We start from the raw sequence: 22,357 nt of genomic DNA on the forward strand, positions 1-22,357 counted from the left end.
TTATTTTTCTTGCCTAAATTCTCTGGCTAGAATTTCCAGTACTATGCTGAATAGAAATGGTGAGTGTGGGCAGCCTTGTGTTGTTCCTGATCTTAAAAAGGAAAAGCTTTTCATTTTTCACCATTGAGTATGATGTTAGCTGTAGGATTGTCATATATAATCCTTATTATCTTGAGGTACATTTTTTCTATACCTAATATGTTGAGAGTTTTTATCATAAAAGAATGTTGAATTTTGTGAAACCCTTTATCTGCGTCTATTGAGATAATTATATTGATTTTGTCCTTCATTCTGTTAATGAGATGGGTCATATTTATTATCCATGTATATCAAATCATCCTTACATCCCATGTTTTTTTTTTAATTTTTAATGTTTGTGGGTACATCCTAGGAATATTAAAGATTTAAATATAACATGAAACTGTAAAACTTCAAGAATAAAATATAGGGGAAAAGATCCTTAAAACTGGTTTTGGCAAAAATTTTTTAAATATAACACCAAAAGCCCAGACACCAAAAAAAAACAACAACAAAAAACAAACAAACAAACAAACAAAAACAAAAGCAAACAAACAAACAAACAAAAATATAGACAAATGAGGAGCCAGATCATGATGGCCAATTAGAAGTTCCCAGTGATTGTTACCTTGCAGGTACATTACATTGAATAACTATACAGATTAAAAATCACATTCAAAAGAACAAAATTAATCACAGTGCCTGATTTTGGTATAATAACCAAAAGAGGGGAATTGAAGACTTTAGAAAGGACAGTACCACATTGTCTAAACCACCCCTTCTTGCTACCAGGGAGAGCAGTGTGGAGAGAGAAACTGGCTGCTTGGGGAGGGAAAGGGAAGTGAGTGTGGGAATTTGCATTGGAACTTAGTGCTGGCCCTGCCACAGTGGAATACAACACAGGGCAGGGCCCTCATAGTCCTTGATTCTAGAAGGTGCCCACAGAAGAGGCATTTAGACATCTCTGCACCAGAGAGGAATCTGCCACCCAAGTAACAGAAACCTGAGTCCCAGCCTGCTTCACCACTACCTGCCTACAGTGGCCTCGGGCCCTCAGTAAATTTCAGTGGCAAGCAGGCTGTAGTGACCATGGCTTTGGGCAAGTCCCAGTACTGCACTGGTCTGGGAGGCTGATGGCTTGGGGAGCAACCTAGCATCATGTAAGTTGTGGCAGCCATTAGAGTGCCCAGATCACTCCTCCCCCAACCCCAGGCAGTGCAGTGTGGAGAGAGAATCCCTGTGTTGGGAAAAGACGAGGGAAGAGTACAGGGGCTTTGCCTAAGACCCAAGTACCAACCGCGCCACTTAAAACAGCAAAGAACAGAACCAAGTGAGCTGCTTGGCACTTCTAGATCCATCCTGGGCCAGAAGGGAATCCACCATCCTGGCAGAACAAACCGGAGTTCTGGCCCTCTTCTCTACTGGCTGCCTAACGTAGCCTCAGGCCTTGAATAAGTGTCAGTGTCAGTCAGGCAGCAGTGACTACAGGCCTTGACCAAGCCCCTACACTGTGCTGGTCAAAGAGGCTTTGGGTGCAATTCAGTACCTTACAAGCTGCAGAGGCTACTGGTGGCCTGTGTCACCCCTTCTTCAACTACAGAAAGTACAGAGTAGAGAGAGAATCCTTCTGCTTGAGGGAAAGTGGGAGGTGAGCAAAGGACTTTGCCTAGAAACCCAGGGAACTGTCCCATGTCTTTTCCATGTTCAGGTTGGAGGGTTGGTGAGCTAGCAGTTTGCAAGACTTACAACAAACCTAGGCTCAGGGCACCCTTTAGTGCTAAAATGCCAAGAGCAACCACTGGCTTACGGAGCTCAACAGGCAGTCCCCTTTAAACTACTGGAAGACTTTCTGAAGAAGGACAGGTACAAACAAGGCCAGACTGAAATAAATACCTAATTTTTCAATGCCTATTTATTGATGCATGCCTCCAAGTATCCAAAATATTCAAGGAAATATAACCTAACAAAATTGATTAAATAAAGTGCCAGTCACCAAACCTGGAGAGGTGAGGTTTGCCCTCTCAGCCAGGAACTGAAAATAGCTGTTTTGAGGGCCAGGTGAAGTGGCTCATCCCTATAATCCAAGCTCTTTGAGAGGCCAAGGCAGGAGGATCACTTGAGCCTAAGAGTTAATGACCAGCATGGGCAACAAAGTGAGACCCTATCTCTACAAAAAATTAGTCAGGCATGGTAACACATGCCTGGAGTCTCAGCTACTCAGGAGGCTGAGCTGGGAGGATCACTTGAGACCTGGGAAATCGAGTCTGCAGTAAGCCATGATTGTGCAACTGCAGACTAGTCTAGGCAACAGAGTGAGACCCTGACTCAAAAAAAAAAAAAAGTATTTTGAGGTACTTCTGATAGCTATAAGATGTTTTTGTAAAGTTAATGACAACCACAATGCCAAAAACTATAATAAATACCCTAAAGGTAAAACTTAAGGAATTAAAAATACCACCAGAGAAAATAACTTAACAGGAAAGGAAAACAGTAAGAAGTGAAGAAAGGAAGACAGGAGTTACAGAACATCTAGTAACAAAATGGCAGTATCAAGTCCTTACCTACCAATAACAACACTGAATATAAATAGACTAAATGTTCCAATTAAAATTTTGTGGCTGAATGTATTAAAAAAGAACAAAAAGCTAAATGACTGTATGGTGCCTACAAACAATCCACTTTACCTATAAAGACATACATAGATTGAAATTGAAGAGGTGGAAATATATATTCTATGAAAATGAAAACCAAAAAAGAGCAGGAGTAGCTATGCTTACATTATATAAAATAGACATTAAATCAAAAACTGTAAAAAGCGTGAGCGAAGTTCACTGTTTAATGATAAAAGCATCAATTCAGTATCACGATATAATGATAGTAAATGTTTGTGTACTAATACCACAACACCCAAATATGTAAAGCAAAAATTAATAGATCTCAAGGGAAAGATACACTTCAATGCAATGATAATAGGGGACTTCAAAACCCCATTTTCAGCAATGTTTAGATTATTCAGGCAGAAAACTGACAAGGAAACATCAAAGTTAAACTATGCTCCAGACCAAATGGATCAAGCTGACATTTCCAGAACATTTCACTCAAACTGCTGCAGAATAAACAATCTTCTCATCAACACATGGAATATCTTCAGGATAGATGATATGTAAAGACACAAAACAATTTCAAGAGATTCAAAAAAATTGAAATCATATCAAGTATCTTTTCTGACCATAATGGACTTTAGTCCATTAGAAATCAGTAACAAGAGGAATGATGGAAACTGTACAAATACATGGGAATAAAACAACATGCTACTGAATGACTTATGTATCGATAAAAAAATTAAAAAAGAAAAATTTAAAATGTCTTAAAATGCATAAAAAGGAAATCAAAACATAACAATACATATGGAATATAGATAAAGCAGGAATAAGAAGAATATCACAATAAATGCCTAAGACAACAACAAAAAGACTTCACATAAAAACTTAATGATGCACCTCAAGAAATGTAGAGAAGTAAATGCAAACCAATCCCAAAATTAGTAAAAGAAAAGAAATAGTAAAGATTAGAGCAGAAATAAATGAAAGTGAGATTAAAATATTACAAAAGATCAACAAATCAAAAATAATATTTTTAAAAAGATGAACAAACGTTTATCTAGTATAAGAAGGAAGAAGACACATATAAGCAAAATCACAGATAAAAAGAAGACATTACAATAAATAACACAAAAATACAAAAGATTGTTAGAGACTACTATGAATTCCTATATGCTAACAAATTGGAAAACCTAGAAAAATGGATACATTCTTGGAAAAATACAACTTACCTATACTGAATCACGAATTACATGAAAACCTGAATAAACCAATAGTGAGTACAAAGATTAAAGAAGTACCAAAAATTCTCCCATCAAAAATAGACTTTATTGTTCTGTTTATTTATTTATTTAGAGACAGGATCTTGCTCTGTCACCCAGGCTGAAGTGCAGTGGTGCAATCACAGATCAAGGTAGACTAGACTTCCTGGGCTCAAGTGATTCTCCCTTCCCTTCTCAGCCTCTTGAGTAGATAGGACTACAGGCAAATGCCACCAGAGTAAGCTATTTTTTATTTTTTTGTAGAGAGCAAGCTATGTTGCCCATGCTTCTCTCGAACTCCTGGGCCCAAGCAATCTTCCAGCCTCAGCCTTCCAAAGTTTCAGGATTACAGGCATGAGCCACTGTGCCCAGTTGTCATTTTTTTTATTTTATATTTTTTCTTGTCATGTAGAGTGACTCTCCATAATAAGTTTTACAGTTCATCAGTATTTTAGGTTTGCTGATCACTTCCTTTTCAAGAATACAATATATGGCCATTAACTATAATTGCCATGCTCTACAATGGACCTCTTGAACTTCTTCCTTCTGTCATTTTGTATCATTTGGCCAGCATTTTCCAAACCCTCCCATGGCTCCATATCCCCATCCTCTGGTAGCTACCAGTCTACTCTCTGCTTTTATGGGATCAACTTTTTCAGATTTCACATATGAGAAAGGTCAAGTGGAATTTTTCTTTCTATACCTGGCTTATTTCACTTAACATAATGTCCTCTCCTCCAGGTTCATCCATATTGCCACAAATGACAGTATTTCATTCTTTATTATGGCTGATAAGTACTCCATTGTGTACATATAACACCTTTTAAAATCCATTTTTTCACCAATGGACACAGGTTGGGTCTATGTCTTGGCTACTGTGAATTATGCTGCAATAAACATGGAAGTGCAGATATCTCTTCAACATATAAATACGTATATATATCCAGTGGCGGGATTGCCAAATCATATGGTAGTTCTATTTTTATTTTTTGAAAAATCTCCAAACTGTTCTCCACAATGGCGTTTCAATTTACGTTCTCACCAACTGTGTGCAAGGGTTACCTTTTCTCCATATCCTTGCCAAAGTTTGTTAACTTTTGTCTTTTTAATTGTAACTATTCTAGCAGGAGTGAAGTGATATCTCATTGTGGTTTCAATTTGCATTTCCCTGATGATTAGTGATGTTGAATATTTTTTATTAAAATGGTGGCCACTTCTAGATCTTCTTTTGAGAAATATCTATTCAGGTCCTTCTTTCATTTTCAAATCAGGGTATTTTTATTTGTTTTACTTTTTATTATTGATTTATTTTAGCACCTTATATATTTTGGATATGAACCCCTTATTTTCTCCCATTCTGTATATTATTTCCTTTGTTGTTTGGAAGCTTTTAACTTTGTTGTAATCCAATGCATCTATTTATGCATTTGTTGTCTGTGCTTGTGTTCTCTGCACCCTGAGCTCAGAGTTTGGACTATACTATATCACCTATTAAAGTAACTGATTATAAACCTCTTTAATCATTCACTTCCTACAATTCATCTTTTAAGAAATGTGAAATACTCTCAAAGGCCCTTTAAGTCCTTCTACCATGTAGAGATTTACATTCTCTGTTTCCTGGGTGGCTAGTCAGGACAATAAAAGATTAATCTATACTTGGCTTTTTGCTTCTGTTTGATATCTATTAGTATTTCTCACATTCCTCCCCATTTAATGGATAAACTTCTCTCAACCTTGTCTGTTTCTTCTCTTTCCTCTCTCTCTCTATACTCCATATCTTTTTCTGTCTCTCCCATGCATCCTCCATGCTTCCCACACAAATACACACACACACACGTGCACACACACACACACAAACACTGACAGATATACATTACCAGTAACAGCCACCTTTAAATCAAAGTTGCTATCAATCTGTAAATGAGTTAATGTCATTAGGTTTGAGGTCTCACCCCCTAGATTCAAATTCTTGCTAGGTATACAGCCTCGGAGAATTTATTTCTAACAATCTTCTCTCATTTATCACAAGGAGATAAAAAGAGCACACACCTCAGTGCCATAGTTTAAAATTCATAGGTTGATCGCTTAGAAACAAGTCTAATTAAATTATCATTTCAATTTCAATGATGAGGTAAAAGTTATCTGGCAGAAAATGTTTAATGAACACTAGTATGAAAGTTGTTTTTGCCTACCAAGCGTATAAAATTATTGACTGCTAATCAGTGAAAAATTACATTTTAAAGTTTATAGGAGAAAACTAGTCAAATATATTTATTTCGCCCATAAAAGATGAAAACTGAATTTGTCTATATCAATGTGCTTCCCCTGCCTTATGGCTGGCATAGATTAGAGAAATTAAAAATCTTTTTTATAGCTGAAATATCTGGATTGCTGTTCTCAAAGTGTATTAACCGTATGATGCTTGGAGTACCACAACTATACATTTTACTGCCCTAGCAGGAAATGATAGCATATTTCTAAACTTCCAAACATATATTTTAGATATCAGTGGGAGTAGGTTTTTACATACGGTTAGTGTTTCTCAGTTTAGAGCAAATAGTTAACTTTTAATTTGCCCTAGTCACATGAACACTCAAAGAGGATAATTGAGAAATATATTCCTCTACTGAGCTTGATTTTCTGTGAACTTTAGTCAGGGTGTATACTAACAAGTAGGAAACCTCATTCTTTTTCATACTTAGGTAGCTATTTCATTTTAGCTCACATGAGAATATTTACTCATTTCATGATTCCAAGTGTATTTAATGAGTGACTACTATGGGTCATTCATTTGAGTCTTAAAAATACAATGGTTATAAGAAAAAATAATTCACATCTACATGAAACATGAATCAAAGAGTGACACAAGTAAGTTCACAGAAGGAAAAGAAAATTGTGCCACGAGTGCATATAACAAGAGGACCTGAATTAATTGGAGACAGGTATGGTAGAGCAGAAAAGATGGCAGTTCCCACATATTGTTAGTGTCTTTGAAGTTCATATGAAGCAGGTAATATTTAAGAAGTTTATATTATATAAATCCCCAAAAGAAGATGGTAAGACCAAGTGCTTGCTAGATAACAAGTTTCAATTTGTAATCCATACAAGACAGTGGTATCCACAGAAAGATGAAATTACCTGTTAATATTTTATAAAGTGTGTGTAAAATTGTATTCTAACAATCAAGCCTGATTCATACTGAAAGGTTATAATTTGGGGAATAAAAAATTTATACCTTGTAAACTTAAGTTTATACTTTTTCTGAAAATTTATTTTGTCACAAAGTACCATATTCAGTCTCCCTATCTGATGTATATATGAAAGACATAAAATTAAGAGCATGTTGAAATAAATTATTTGTATATTAAAGCCTATGACCTGCAGCAACATGTTTTCATTTGCCTCAACTATGTGGGAAAAATCATCTAACATTTTAAAAGGAATTCCCTTTAAGACATTTTAAGACATATTTCAGGAAAAATATAAATTCTACTGAATTGAGTTATTATTCAAAACTCATCTTTATTATGAAAAATATTCTTTAAAAGATGGGCAATTTATATTTATTGTCACTAGAAATGCAGTTATTCTTTAAAAAAATCCTTCATTTTGCCTTCTTCATGTAACTTGAAATGAAGCAATATGTGAAGTTGTAATTTATTGTAACCTCAGATATATAATTGGTTAGTTACCTTCACATAATCCATGGTTTAAAAAAAAAATCCAATGTTTAATTTAAGGTAGATGTTGTATCATCATAAAGAAATCTCAGTGGAAATATTGCCTAAATGATTGAAGAAATTGTCAGCAAACATTATTTTTTCATTAACAGATATCTATTTCACATTTACCTATCTTTATGAGCATTAAACTTATTAGTCTATACCTGGAACAATACTGGTGTGGTGCATATTCTTTAAGTGATTTTATTTATAAATTCTTTTGTAAATTTTTACTTATTAATTCCACAAAATCGCATTACCTTAATCAATAATATTTATACATTTTTAAAAATTAACATCCTGGCACAAAAAACCCACCTCACAAATTTACATGTACCAAAAATTACTAAGAAGTAATCCATGTTATCTGTACTACTGTAGTTAAGTTTTACAAATTTTACTTCAAAATGTCTCCTGTATCAGTTTTATTACACCCATGATCATAGATGAGGTGTGTTTACATCACCGAGGTTATGAACTTGCAAAAATTCCGAAAGCTTTACATTTTGTGAATTAAATTGGTGAGTATAGGATTTGAAACTTCAGCTGTTTCACTCCAAATTCCATTTCCTTTTAAAAATTAAAATTCCCTATCTAAAATAATAAAATATATTAACAAATGCAATATTTATATCTATTAATGAAGATAATGAATTACTTCTGTAAGTATAAATGCTAAAATAAAAACATTCCATGTATCTCTTTTTATCAGAAACAGACTTATTTTATTTTATTTTATTTTAGCTCAGATATGTCTATGCCTCTTGACTTGTCTACACTTATTAATAGTTACCTAATCTGTATTATTATATGAATGTAATTAAGGAGTAATTTTGATAAGTTGATATAATATTTGTGATAGAAATTAAACTATACTTTCAAACTTTAGAAAGCAAAATTTAAGCAAAATTCTACATATTTTCCTTTATTCAAATGAGAAGATCATTAACAGCATGTTTGTATGTTTTTACAGAAAGCTTTTGCTAACAAGTGTTCAAAATGTGATTTAATTTAAACAAGCATAATCAATTTCTGTATTATCATATATACCTGCATCTGTGTTGTATTTCTCTTAAAGTTTGCATAAAACCCTATTAAGCTACGAAAGTGATTTAAAACTATGTAACATAAAATTAAATTATTTTCAGTAATTTCAAAGCCCTAAAATATAACATATTTTAAAAATCTGAAGTGTGCATAACTAGCCATAAACCAGACCATCCTTTAAAAATTTCTCAATAGCCCCACCTTCATCTTTTTTGTTTCAATGATAGTCATGAGGTTACAGCTACAATTAATTCTTGTTGTTCTACTGAGATGGCAATTGTTTTTGTTGCAGTCATGCCAATTGTCTTCTGTAGTCTACTTTGAGTTTGGCAGCTTTTTCAAAATACAACAGTCATTAATCAGTGCTTATCAGAAATCCTACATATAAACACTTTACATAAGTTGTATTTGTGATTGGACTTTTATCCCCAGTATTTTATTGGAATAGATTCATTCTGCTAAATTTCCAGCATCATCCAAAAATTTTTCCCAAGCTTAAAAAAAAATTAAACCCTACTACTATTAAATTTATTTTTAAAAGTTTGATGTATCAAGGGGCTAAAGGGAGAGTGGACTTTTTTATCTTGCCAATTGCTGAGCATTTAGCTGTTTTATAAACACTAGCTTCAGTGGTACAGGCATCCAGGCCATTTAAAACATTTTCCTTTTACCAGCCAAATGGAAAACAGTGTCATTTGTGAGATGTTGAAGCTATATGGTAAGAATGTTTTTGTTTTTGTTTTTTGAGATGGAGTCTCGCTCTGCGGCCCAGGCTGGGGTACAGTGGCACAATTTTGGCTCACTGCAAACTCTGCCTCCCAGGTCAAGTGATCCTCCTGCCTCAGCCTCCTGAGTAGCTGGGATTACAGGCACACACCACCACAGTCGGCTATTTTTTTTTTCTTTTTTTTTTTAGTAGAGACAGGGTTTCACCATGTTGGCCAGGCTGGTCTCGAACTCCTGACCTGAAGTGATCCGTCCGCCTCAGCCTCCCAAAGTGCTTGGATTACAGGCATGAGCCACTGTGCCCAGCCAGTAAAAATGCTTTTAAAAGTCAATTTTATATATCACAGTTTCTCAATAAAATTATGGGGAGCCAATATTGACATTAGTGCCATTTCTTAAGATCCATATGATTTTACAGATGTAATTAGAATGTTATCGTTATTAAAGTTTGGCAAGTTAATTTGTGATTTTTGTTTTGAATTTGTTCCAGTAGACATGAATGCTTAGGTAATATATTTAAGATTCTATTGTGTCTGAAAATTTTAATGGTTATTGATAAAATTACTAGCCAACAAATATAGTCATGTGAAAAGTAATGTAATAATAGCATTTAGGACTTTAGACACCTTCATTTAATGGAAATTAAAAGTTAAAGGTAAATCTTTTCAGCTACTGCATCATCTGCTTTTGTCAATATATTTTGGGTTTCTTTTTCATTGGTATTTAATCCAAAATTTCTAATATGAAGAGTGGCAAATTCTGTGTTTTGGGAAAGCCAAACATATGTGTGTACTTTTAAAGAAATCATGACAGTTAATATCTTTTAAATATACTGAGTACATTTGTGTATTTGTATATATTTAAATGCTAATAAGAAAGGTTAATGGCAATGTGGCAATTATGTGACCAGCATTTAACTGAAATTTGATGATGTCATTCTTATTTTCTAGCCTTTTTATGAGCTGAGTAGGGATAAAATTATAATAAACATTGTAGAAAAATTAACGTTGTATGGACATACATAGTAGATGATTGCACATCAGAATTTTTAGCAGACAAACATAAAACTCTAATAAACAAATAGAGGCTCCTTAGAGTATGATCCCCAAAAATATTTTCAAAGTAATGTTCTGGTTAAACTGGTTACAGCCCATATGTGTGTTCTATATCACAGTGGTGTCTTGAAAAGGACTGAGTTACATTAAACTAACGATTGTGCCTATTTAATTGAAAGACTTGCAAACATTATGATGGGAAGATAGTTACGTTCTGTGAAGGCTCCAAGTAGAATACAACACTTAGTTAGATACAACAATGTTCTTATTTAATATAAACATAAAGCATCTGGATGAAATCCTGAGATGCCTTTAGGTAAAATGTTCTCATTATGGTAATTACATCCAACAGCATGTTTTTAATTCAGCGCTCCATTGCTTTGTTTTTCCAACATTTAATGAATGCATGATCTAGTTGTAACTGAGGTGAATCTTATCTTCAGGAAACAAGGAAAAAAAAACAAACCCCCACCCCTTAGATTCCAATTTATATACAGACATTAGCTCCTTATTACCTTCCTAAGATTTCCCAGAGTCAAAAAACTTTACATCAATAATGATATACTAGATTATACTACTAGAAAATAAGCAAATCAAATAATCCCGTAATCTTTGCTGGAGGGCAGTGGCATGATCTCGGTTCACTGCCACCTCCGCCTCCTGGGTTCAAGTGATTCTCCCACCTCAGCCTCCCATAATCTTGATGACTTTACATGACAAAATTTACTTTCAGTTCATTCACTTGTTCATCCTGTTAAGCGTTAGGGATATATGTGGACCATAGCAATTCTGATTATAGTTGCTAATCAATGTCTGGGCTTATGGACCAGGTTATACATACATGCTCACAATTCATCTGTCAAAGTAAGCCACATGGCCACGGTGACTTAAAATGTCATCAGTAATGTCTTATCTTGTATTCGGGAAAAAGGGACACTGGGAATTTCGATTCATATCTAATGTTTACTACTCACAGTGAGGTTCTCCAGAGATGACTGTCTTTACTTAAAGCGCTCTTATCACCACTTCTTAGGATTATTTTGTTGTTTTATCTCAGTTTCCAGAAAAACTTTATAAAGATTATAACAGTGATCATATTTCACGACAGTACAAACCAAATGTGGAAAGGAAATAAGAGCTCTCTTAGATTTCAATTTGAAATTTATGTTGTCTACACAAACTAACCTTGTTGGATATACACAATGGTGTAGTATTTTGCTTTATTCTTTTGGATATACACAATGGTGTAGTATTTTGCTTTATTCTTTATATGAAAATATGGGGAGAAAACTGGAAGATTAAGTTTCTTGAAATTAAGAAAATATTTTTCTTTAGTTATTAACAATAACTATAATTATTTAGTTATTTAATTAGTTTTAGTTTGGTGATATCCCCAAAGAGTTTCTTTCTTTTTGTTTTTTGCATGACAGAGATAATAGATTAATAGATGGGGTGTCAAAGTGTTTTATCATTTGAAATATTAGAAGGTGAAGTGAGACTACAAATTTAACATATTGAGTGAGTAAAAAGTACCTGATGGCTGAAGGAAGCTCTCTGGAAAGTTGTCCAGGAAGCCTTCTTAGGCTATTCAGAGAAAACATATCCAAAGTGAGTTGGGTTAGATCCATTCATATCAAAGAACAATGATAAATGGGTAGAGGAGTTGGGCTAACTAAGCTACTATACAATTGTATTTTTACACAGAAAAATACTCTAAAGCCTTTGAATGGCAATTTATTCATACATATTTTATCTTTGTATAATTTTTGAGCCCTTGAGGTCATAGATTTTCTTATGTTCATCTGTATTGCCAGCAACATGGACAATAATATTAGTTGATAATAAAGAGTAAACAATATTTTCTTTGAATAGCTGATTCTACAGTATTATAGAGCCTTATAAATTGATTTCATAAGATACATAATTTGTTTTAGTTGTTTTGTAATATGTCTATTGTTCTTATTTAAGAGGAACAAAATGAAGGAAGTCATAAATACATCAGGTCAGAATAGATCATGGATTTATATTTGCATATTTACTAATTGTTAAAAAACATAGAATTGCACTTTTCTAGCATGTGTTTACTCTCAGTCATGTATCGAAAATCTTTCAGCATTTTAGAAAGCATTTATACAGGATATAAAATATTACCATTGAATCAATCATCTTGGATTTTTTTAGTCTAATTATTTCACTTAGATTGTATCTTAATCTATGAATACATTTGAGTTAACAAATTTAGCACTGTAAACCACTGAAAAATACATGTCACAGCTTTAAAGTTATGTTACTCTATTGATTAAATTACAAGCATTTTTCAGGAGTTAAAAAATTAAATGAGCATAAGCCTATAAATTTTGGAATTAATGAGCAACTATTATTTTGATCATGGTATAAAAATAACTTCTTAGAAGTTTTGTATTACTATATATCCTGAGATATATCATCAAATTTAGGACTTAAAAATTTGATTTCAAATGATCTTTTGTCAATGTTTAAATTTTTATTTATATATCCTATATTTAATATTATATATTTTATATATTATACATATACATACATTATGTACCTACAATTCAGATTTAAGTAAATTTATTGTAGAAGTGACTAACATAAAAATTTATTGATATCAACTTAGGTTTGGAAAGATAAAGACATTCTTACTCTATTTTGAGGGAACATTATAATAAATTCAGCCTATAAAAGCCCTATATTTACTGAAAAGATGACACTTTGAAGAGATCTGAAAGACAATATAGCAAATTATATAGATCGGTTGTTTTATTCAAAGTATGGTCACCAGAAGAGCAGCACTAGCATGTCTGTTTAAAATGCAGATTCTAACTCCTATCTAATACCTAATGAATCAGAATCTCTGTTGTGAAGTTTCCAGGTGATTCTGATAGGTGCTGAAGTTTGAGAACCCTTCGTAGAAAAACACTAATTAAAACTTTAGATGAGCTGATTCTTGCAGGAGATAGCAAGAATTTCTCAAAGATGAAAGAATTTCTAATTTATGTTCAGGCCAAAGTCTTCCCTAGATTCAAAAGTGATTCTGATCATATAATTAGTGACAAAAATGGGCTGTTTGACTGTCAAATATGTGCCACAAGTACTAAATATCCATAGTTAGAAACTGTCAGTGTCATGTCCCTTTGTCCTGGAAGTATGTACACTGTTCCTCATTATTCTGCTTCAATCCTTTTCCTGCCTCCTTGCACCAAGCAATTTATTATTATTTTTTCACATATTGCCTAATTGTTGTCTCGGCAGAGTTACCCTCCTTGGCCATGTAATGTAAAATATGGCCACACTTCATATAGTCATATTTCTCATCAAAGTGGTCTGTATGTGTATCTCTCAGTACATATCAGAATTTAAAACTTTTAAAAATTTAATTTTCTGTCTTTATTTTATTTATTCCTAAACATTTCTCCAAAAGGAGAAGGCTACTTGCAGATGGACAGTGTGGGTCTCATCAGTAGATGAATCTCTTATCATGCACTGATCCTGACACATAGCAAGCATTTTTTGGAGAAAAATAGAAATAAAGATGGCACATGTGTATAAAGTGCTTAATTAACATTTTATTTGATTATTTTATAAATATGAATTAACACACTTTGAAGTATTAAGCCTAGTGAAGAGTGTTCTTCCCTGTGGGTGATATTTGAGAATTTTATTGGACCACTTCTCAGAAAAAAATATCAGATGCAGTTTACTATAATTCTTTTCTAATTTATTATCAGATTGATTTTATCTCAATGTAAATGTATACATTCTTTAAAAAATGTATAAATCTTTTATAGACGTATCTTTCATTTTTCTAACTTGGCCAAATTCATCCATAAAATCACTTTGCATCTTGAGAAATTGCAATAGCTGAATTTGGGTTTCCAAATATGTTGTAAACCATGATTATTAAAAAAAAAAAAAAGAAGAAAACTGATTTCTCTTTTGTTGTTTTTAAAGTTCTGCATCTCCTTAATATCCCTGAGGTTTTTTACGTTCCCACTGTAAAGTGAATAGAGAAAGGGAATCATTAGGGTGATGAATATAAATCATTCTTTTTTTCCAATATACCTTAGAAAATGAAAAAAAATTACCCTTAAGTTGTTTTGTTATTGTTTAGTAACTCTATATTCATATTCTAGGCATAATAAAGTCATTTTTATGAAAATATATTTTCTTGGGGGAAAAAATCTCAGTGGAAGCTGTACACTTTAGGTGGCTTATTTTTCCTTTACATGACTTGGTTTTAGAGTATTCACTCCAGTTAAATAAATTATAAATATTGCTTCTCCTACTCATAGCACACAACCTAGTATTACAAGAAAGAGACATTGTAATGTACTGACCCCAGCTACCAAGTGAACTCAAATGAAAACATTCAGATAGATTATGCATTTATGAATAAAAATAAATTTGCTTTTCAGGGAGTTTGGCCGCTGGAAAGTAAATAACCTTGCAGTTGAGAGAAGAAATTTCCTTGGCTCTCCTCTGCCTCTTGCCCCTGAATTCTTCCGCAACATAAGACTTTTGGGACGTCGACCTACCCTTCAGCAAATCACAGAAAACCTTATCAAGAAATATGGGACACATTTCTTGCTATCTGCTACTCTGGGAGGTACGGCTTTGAACCTATTTGTGCCTGTGTGTGCTTGTGCCTAAAACCGTATAAATCACAGAAAAGTGTTAATTAATCAAGATAGCTACAGTATGAATAGTTATAGAACTCATTCATTCATTTACCCAACACATTTTGAGTGATTATTAAATGTCCCACACAGTGTTCACAGTTGTGAAGCAGATGAATATTACTAAGTTTCTGCATGAAAGCTATTTACAATCTAATAACATACAAATATTTGACATAATTGTTGCACTCTGTAAGGTGATATGGAAACTTTTATTTAAAATACATGAATAATAAGAAGTCACAGGTGGGGTCATCAATTCTAGTTATAGAGAGAAGGAAAGATTTCTTTGAGTACATATTAAATAACTACAATTACATTGTTAGCACCATTTTAGTGTTTCTGATTGTAGTTGATACAGATTGTAGCTGGTACGGAAAAAGTGATAAACAAATAATTATGATGCATAATAAGAAAGTAGAAATGAATAAATGTCACTTTCTTGTATATGTATATGTCAATGTATATATTTGTAAAAATTAAGGAAGCTATTGTGTGATATTGTTAAATACTATTTAGCCTTAAAAATATGGCTTTTTCATAGTGATGTGTGATTCAGCATTTTGAATATACTTAAATGACCTTTTAGGAGATAATGTGTAATAAGCAACATATGACATTTTCCTAAAATTAAAAAATATCCCAGAATTACATATATTTAATTTTGTGTTTCACTTCAAATCATGTCCCACAATTGCATTTAGAAATAGATGTTACTTTTTCTTATAATGAAGAACACTGTATAAAATTGAATAGGAAAGCCAGGAAAAGAGTGAATCCCTGCTTTCTTGTCAGTTTCTTAATGGGTTTACCAAAGATAGCCGGACTGATTCGCAGCAATGGTATGGTGTCACAAAAGGCAGCTTGTTCATTTTTTAGCCTTAGAGGATGTCTTGTCTTTCCTTAACCTGCCAGCCCAGTCTTTCAGCAAGTCATGTCAATTTTTTACACCAGAATATACCCCATATCAAACTCTTTCCTCACCTGCTCTCCAGCATCTCTAGACCAAGACATCATCATTTTTTTTTTCCTACAATACTCAAATGGTCCCTTCTCCACACAGCTCTTTTAAAATCGTGAATCAGTTCATATTCACTGTTTTAATTGAAACCTAGAACTGGCCACTTAAAATAAAATCTAAGTGTCTCCCTGTGGTTTATAAAGCCTTACATCAATGATCTGTGAATGCTAGCTTTAAACTCAGGCCTCTTCTCATTTCTTCCTCATGTTCTATTTTTCAGTCACAGTCACAATGATGTTCACATTTTTCTACCCAAATGTTATTTTTTCAGGGAGGCCTTTTCCTGACTACTCTTTCATCAATAGTGCCTAGTGAACCCCATTGTTCTCTACTATTTCATGATCACATTTGCATTTATCACAGTATTTATTATCATGCGAAATTATTTTAATTATTTGGCTATTGGTTTATTATCTGTAGTTCTTGCATATTTTCTTAAAAACAAGGGCCTTAGCTGTATTGGTCACCACTTCATCCCCATGGCTATAATTGCCCTTCATTTACAGTAGGTTCTCATTAACTATTTGTTAAATGAATAAACAAGTAAAACTACATTTTCTTAGGAGATTGAGGTCATCCAAATAACTAGATATATGTAAACATTTATAATATAAAGAGAGGATAATTGAGTTATAATTCAGGAATAATTCTGAATGCAAGCAAATCCAGAGAGCCAATTGGGTCAAATTCACAAATAAAGATTCGGAATTGATGAGAATCAGTACCCAAGTAAGAGTAGATAAGGAAGGCATGAACAGGTTGAAAAAGGAGTGGATGCCTGAGCACATTGTGGAAAATAACTCCGGCATGGAATCTCAAGACATTAAAGGTGAAAAATATAGGCGGCTAAGGCAGAAGGAAAAGTCTGGCTGCAAATACACACTATTTATCCATTACCTTGTTCCACAAATGAATAGTGATAAAATAAGAAGAGAAAGAGATCAGCCATATCCTTGTTGAATCCTGATTCTCCCTCCCCGCCTTTTAGGCAACTGTGAGACTTTAAAATCTATTAAGTAATTCCTCTGCATTTTAATTATTTAACAGAAAAGGGGAGAATAACACCTATGTGATGGGACATAGAAAGGTTAGTATAAATGTTGAAAACTGTGCTTAGCACAGTGTGTGGTATAATTTAAGTATGTGATGCATTGAAGTTGTTTTCATTATGTTAGTGTAGATAGCCAAAAATATAAAATATTTTAATAATTGTGAAGATTGATTCTGTGAAAGCTGTGTCTATTTGGCTTAGTAATGTCAATTATTATTAATGCAATAAAATCTGAAAGGTAAAATTTGAGTTATTTCTATAACTCCTCCTCTGAAAAAGTTCAGTGATTTTGAAACACATACTTCATTATTATTATATAAGTGATTCAAAGCACCTGTAAGTATTTCAGAAGATAAAATATATTTTTCCAGATAAGAAAAGAAGGAAAAGACAGAGGAAAGACAGAAGAGATCAAAAAGCACCAATGGTTCCATAGACATTCTTGTTCCTTAGTTTCAAAATTATGGTGACTTTTAAATTTAATTGTTTTACTATGTTGATATGGTGGATGCCACATTTTGGCCTTAAGATTCGTTTTTGTTTTGCATGTTGTTTTTTTGTATACACCATGTTTCAAAATTTGTAAGATTATTCACTTGAGGTTGATTCTTCCAGTGATGGCAGTATGCTCTCTCTAAATGATTTTACTTCAGTTTTTTGAAAGTTTTGTTCAAGTATTGCCTTAAAGGGGGAAAGAGATGGAATTAACACCCTTACTCACTTTCTAATCTCTGAATATTCCTTGGATTGAGTTTTCATAGTTTTTTGTGCTGGAATTATTTTTCTTCTCAAAATGTTACTTTATTTTCCTGTGGGAATTTTTGTTCATTAAAGTTAATAATTCAGTTAAGATGCATGAAATTATTTAAATAGCTTAAGGATATAAGATATCTGCAATTAAAATGTATACCAGGAATGATTTTGGCAATTTTAAAATTATTGCTATTGTACTTACACTAAAATCTTTTTAGTGGCTGTGAGTTTATCATTTAACCTTCACTGTTTCACCTGATTGAACATGAAATTGTATTTCTCCATTTAAAAAAAATGGAAGTTTGTGGCATTTAAATTGAACTAATCCCCCCACTTCTTTCTCTTAATTAATAAAGACCAAGGAAAAACTTATAACACTAGGGTGTAATGTATATAAGCAAACCTTTTTAACAAAAAGCCAGTTGTATTATGACTAGGTGCTTCCTAAGTACCTAAATCTTCAACAAAATTTCAATGTTTTTCAAAACAAGTTGACTATAAAATACTCACTATCAGTTTTACAGTCATAAAAAGAAATACATGAAAAATGGCTTTTTCCCCTAAGAGTTATTTAGTATATCATATTATTGATGTAGACATGAAATTTTGGGTACCATACTTGAAGCCTTTAATGGGATATTTTATGACAGATAAAGCCAGTGATTGAATTATCATTCTATCTATAGAGAAAAATAAATTATAAAAAACATTCTTCAATATATATTATTTTCCCCATTTATTTCATTTTATAGCTACCAGACTGTTTATCGATATAGTAATTCAGTCTGCTTCTATTTTGGATAATGATATCTAAATTCCATCACTGTTTGAATATCTAAAATAAGCTACTCAATTGAAAGAATCAATCTTGAAAAAGACTGCACTTCTGGGATATATTGATTTCTAGCTATGGAATATATTTAATGACCGTTTTTGTAATACATTTATTATAATTCAATATATGACAAATACTAAAATTAAAGTGTATCTGTGTACTGAATATAAAATACAAAATATAAGTGAATATGACAAAAAATAATGACTTTAAAATTGGTGGGCTTTAATTAGGGGGAGAAAGAGAGTTTACTATAATGCAACAAAACTGTGTTCTGGATCAATTTTAAAAGACAAAAGACTAAGGAACATAGAGACCAAAATATTCATTAAAAATTTATTAAATGTTATAACAAAATATTTATAGAAATTTTAAATGTGCCCTTATCCGCATCTCCTGAATTATATAGCGTTATCCAACCAGTCATAGTAGCCAGGAAACCTGTGGGTTCCTCCGCTAGTACTCTTGTCTCTCTCAGCTCTAAGGCAGTGAGGAGCAGAACAAAGTCTGTGATCTCCTGACAAGCACATCCACAAAAGGAGGAAGAGTAAGAGGTGGAGTTTTCATGGGCAGCCTCTTACCTACACTATGCCTTTCTGTTAACTCACTGCAGCTCTGTGGGCCATCAGACACATGGTAACAGTGAGGATTGTTTACAAAAAACAATTTCTCATGTAGAGGAATGCAGGGAAAAAGTTTTCTTTTCTGAATATATATATATATATATATATATATATATATATAACCAAAATTTATTTCAGGATCAAATAGACAATATAATAAGATTTGTTAATTTAGAAAAACTTTGAAGAATAGTTTTTATTCTAGGCATCATAAAAGCAAGTTCAGTTTGACCACTGTTATTGAATGTACAATTTAAAAAGCTATAATTAAATTATTAGCAGAAATAGTTACAATATACTTTTTTCATTTGCAAGTCCTTTTAATTTTTTTTCTGAAAGTATTTCTTAAGATAATGTACCTTTTGATTACTCTATGGCTAAACTTAAGCATTTTTTAGATATTTAATTTTGTTTCAATACAAAAAAAATTCTCTTCATTGTTGGAATAAAAAATTCATGATCAATGTGCAAAAATAGTATTAACTTCATACAATAGTGATTTAAAACAATGTATGCTACCTCAATTCTCATGTAGTATATATATATATGTGTGTGTGTGTATGTATGTGTGTGTGTGTATGTAAAACTATGCCTCCAATGTAGTTCACTTATCTAAAAAGTTTTACAAAATATTGTGTGTGTGTGTGTGTGTGTGTCTTTTAAAGAAAGTGTAAGTCAGAAGTTAGTAAGATACAATATGGATAAAATATCAATTATAATTTTTTGGGTTATTTGCATTCCCATAAGAATAAGAACTCTGAATATGCTCATTTAATTTCAGAAATAGTCAATTCTCACTTTTCACTATGTGAATTATGTTCTGTATAAAGTATTCAGACAGTTTTTAATTCTTTGTCATATGCCACCTTCTTTCAAAGTTGGTTAACTGCTGTGGTTCTCATTTTCACTTGGTCTGTTAGGAAGAAAAAATTTATTTCATTTTACTTTATAACATAATAAAGTTAATCCACCAAATACACACACATAAATAATTTATTTCTTAAAGAAATATGAATAATTACTTGAGATGCATAGAATTACTTTCTCTCAGAATATATATTGTTTTAAAAGAAAGAAAAATAAATATTTTTGAAGATTCCTATCCTAGGAAATAATCAAAATAAATGTCATTGAAGGGAGAAAAGGACTGCTGTACTGATATTTATTAAAATTAATCTTAAGATCACTGATATTTCTTAAGATTATATCAGTTTCTCTGTCTCATTCTCTTTCTGTCTCTCTCTCTCTATATATATATATATATCATGTTTCACTGGTAAATAAAGTAAAATATCTGAAGTTAAAGCAATATTGTTAATCTTTTTTTAATTGTTTACAAGGCAGTTATCTACTAAAGCAATTTTAAAAATCACTTATGTAAATAATAATAAGAATAAACAAGAGCAAAATGTAATTAAAATTTCTGTGTCAGTTGATCTTAGTAAAGGTGTTCGTGGCAACCAAGGTAAAAGATAAATGTTAAGTTCTAGAACATTGGACATTTTATTATATTTTTTCTGGTTCTTTTATATAGCACATTGATAAGGTAGATAAATTACTTGTCTACTTTTTTGACAAATATATACTGAGTTACTTATGATGGTGCAAAACACCCAAGATCTTCCTTAAATGAACACTCAGGTCAATGATAAAGACAGACATTTAACTTGGTAATAAATGTTATTATGGTTTAGAACCTCATTACTTGTGTGTGGTCCATGAACGAAAAGCATCAGCATCAGTTTGGTGCTTGTTAGAAATGCAGAATCTCAAATTCCACCACAGATTGATGAATCAGAATCTACATTTTAACAGGATCTCCAGGTGATTTATATGCACATTAAGTTAAGACAACACTGTTTAAAGTATCTGTATAAATTTAAGGTATAATCAACTGTTCTGAGAAATAATCTTTAAAAAATCATAGCAAGAGTTTGTAAATATACATACCAAAAATGTTTTAGAAAATCTTGTTATATCATTGCAAATAGCTCCAAAATTAGAAGTAACTTAATTGTATTTCACTCAGGGTAGATTCATTGCCACCTAACCTCAGAGCGATTTATTTCCAGTTCCTTTATTTTCATGTCATTGTACTACTATCGAGAGTATCATGGTACCTTCAAATTTGCTTAGAAAATTTGTAGTCTATTCTTGAGGGTAACTCTTAATAATCATAAGGTCAGTTGCTCTCCTTTGGGATACTTTGCAAAACATGTTATGTTTCTTTGTCAAAGTAATATAAGGTTAGCTCTTTCCTCCCCATAATATCTTGCAGATGCCAATTGGTGTTAAGCCAACATGTCTATTTCTTAACTATCCTAATATGTTTGGTTCTGCTTCTTGCCAAAAGCCTATTTCTCTAAGATTTTTTTTTTCTTCTTATGTATATTTATTTCTAAAACACTTTTTTCCCCCACAATACCATACTAGTAGATTAGTAGATAGATCTCACCAGGCTGTGTACCTTTAACATGTGGAGCTTAAGAAGGATGATTATCAGCCCTGAGAGCAACATGTAACTGCAAACTCAATATAATTTCAAAAGGGCAGCAATAACAAAAAATATTGTAAGGCTTTAGCACAAGTAATAATATGGCTTATCATTGCCAAAAAAATGGACCATCTTTTTGAGGCAAAAGGCTACATCAAAAGTAAAACCTACAAACAATTACATTTAAACAATGTTTTCAATGTATATTTCTGTGAGAAGGATTTTCACTCAAATAGCATTTTTTAATAACTACAAATCACTCCAAGGCAAAACAGTCATTCAGAGTAAGATATTCAAATGTAAGGAAGTTGAATGACCAGGAAGACATCTGCCATAAATGCACATAATTTTTTTCTGGGCGGAATGTAAACATTATAGGACAATGGACTAACTCAAGGGCAGTGGCAATCGCGAAATAAAATAAAATACATCCAACTCATAAGAGTCAGCCTC

The 22,357-nt window shown here is 32.4% G+C and overlaps 1 protein-coding gene across 4 annotated transcripts in view; it reads left to right on the top strand.

Annotated features, from left to right (window-relative positions):
* The window catches only part of BRINP3 (BMP/retinoic acid inducible neural specific 3), a 385,674-nt gene that overhangs the window by 184,791 nt on the left and 178,526 nt on the right, over positions 1-22,357 (top strand). For 3 of the 4 annotated variants that reach the window (XM_003820588.7, XM_008974031.6, XM_008974030.5), the window contains exon 3: positions 14,867-15,057. The exons of the other annotated variant lie outside the window; for it this stretch is intronic. In XM_003820588.7, the coding sequence (XP_003820636.1) occupies positions 14,867-15,057 (191 nt within the window). The remainder of the gene's footprint in view (positions 1-14,866; positions 15,058-22,357) is intronic. 4 annotated transcript variants of the gene reach the window in all.

Source organism: Pan paniscus, chromosome 1 (assembly GCF_029289425.2).
Source record: "Pan paniscus chromosome 1, NHGRI_mPanPan1-v2.0_pri, whole genome shotgun sequence".
Taxonomy (NCBI): domain Eukaryota; kingdom Metazoa; phylum Chordata; class Mammalia; order Primates; family Hominidae; genus Pan; species Pan paniscus.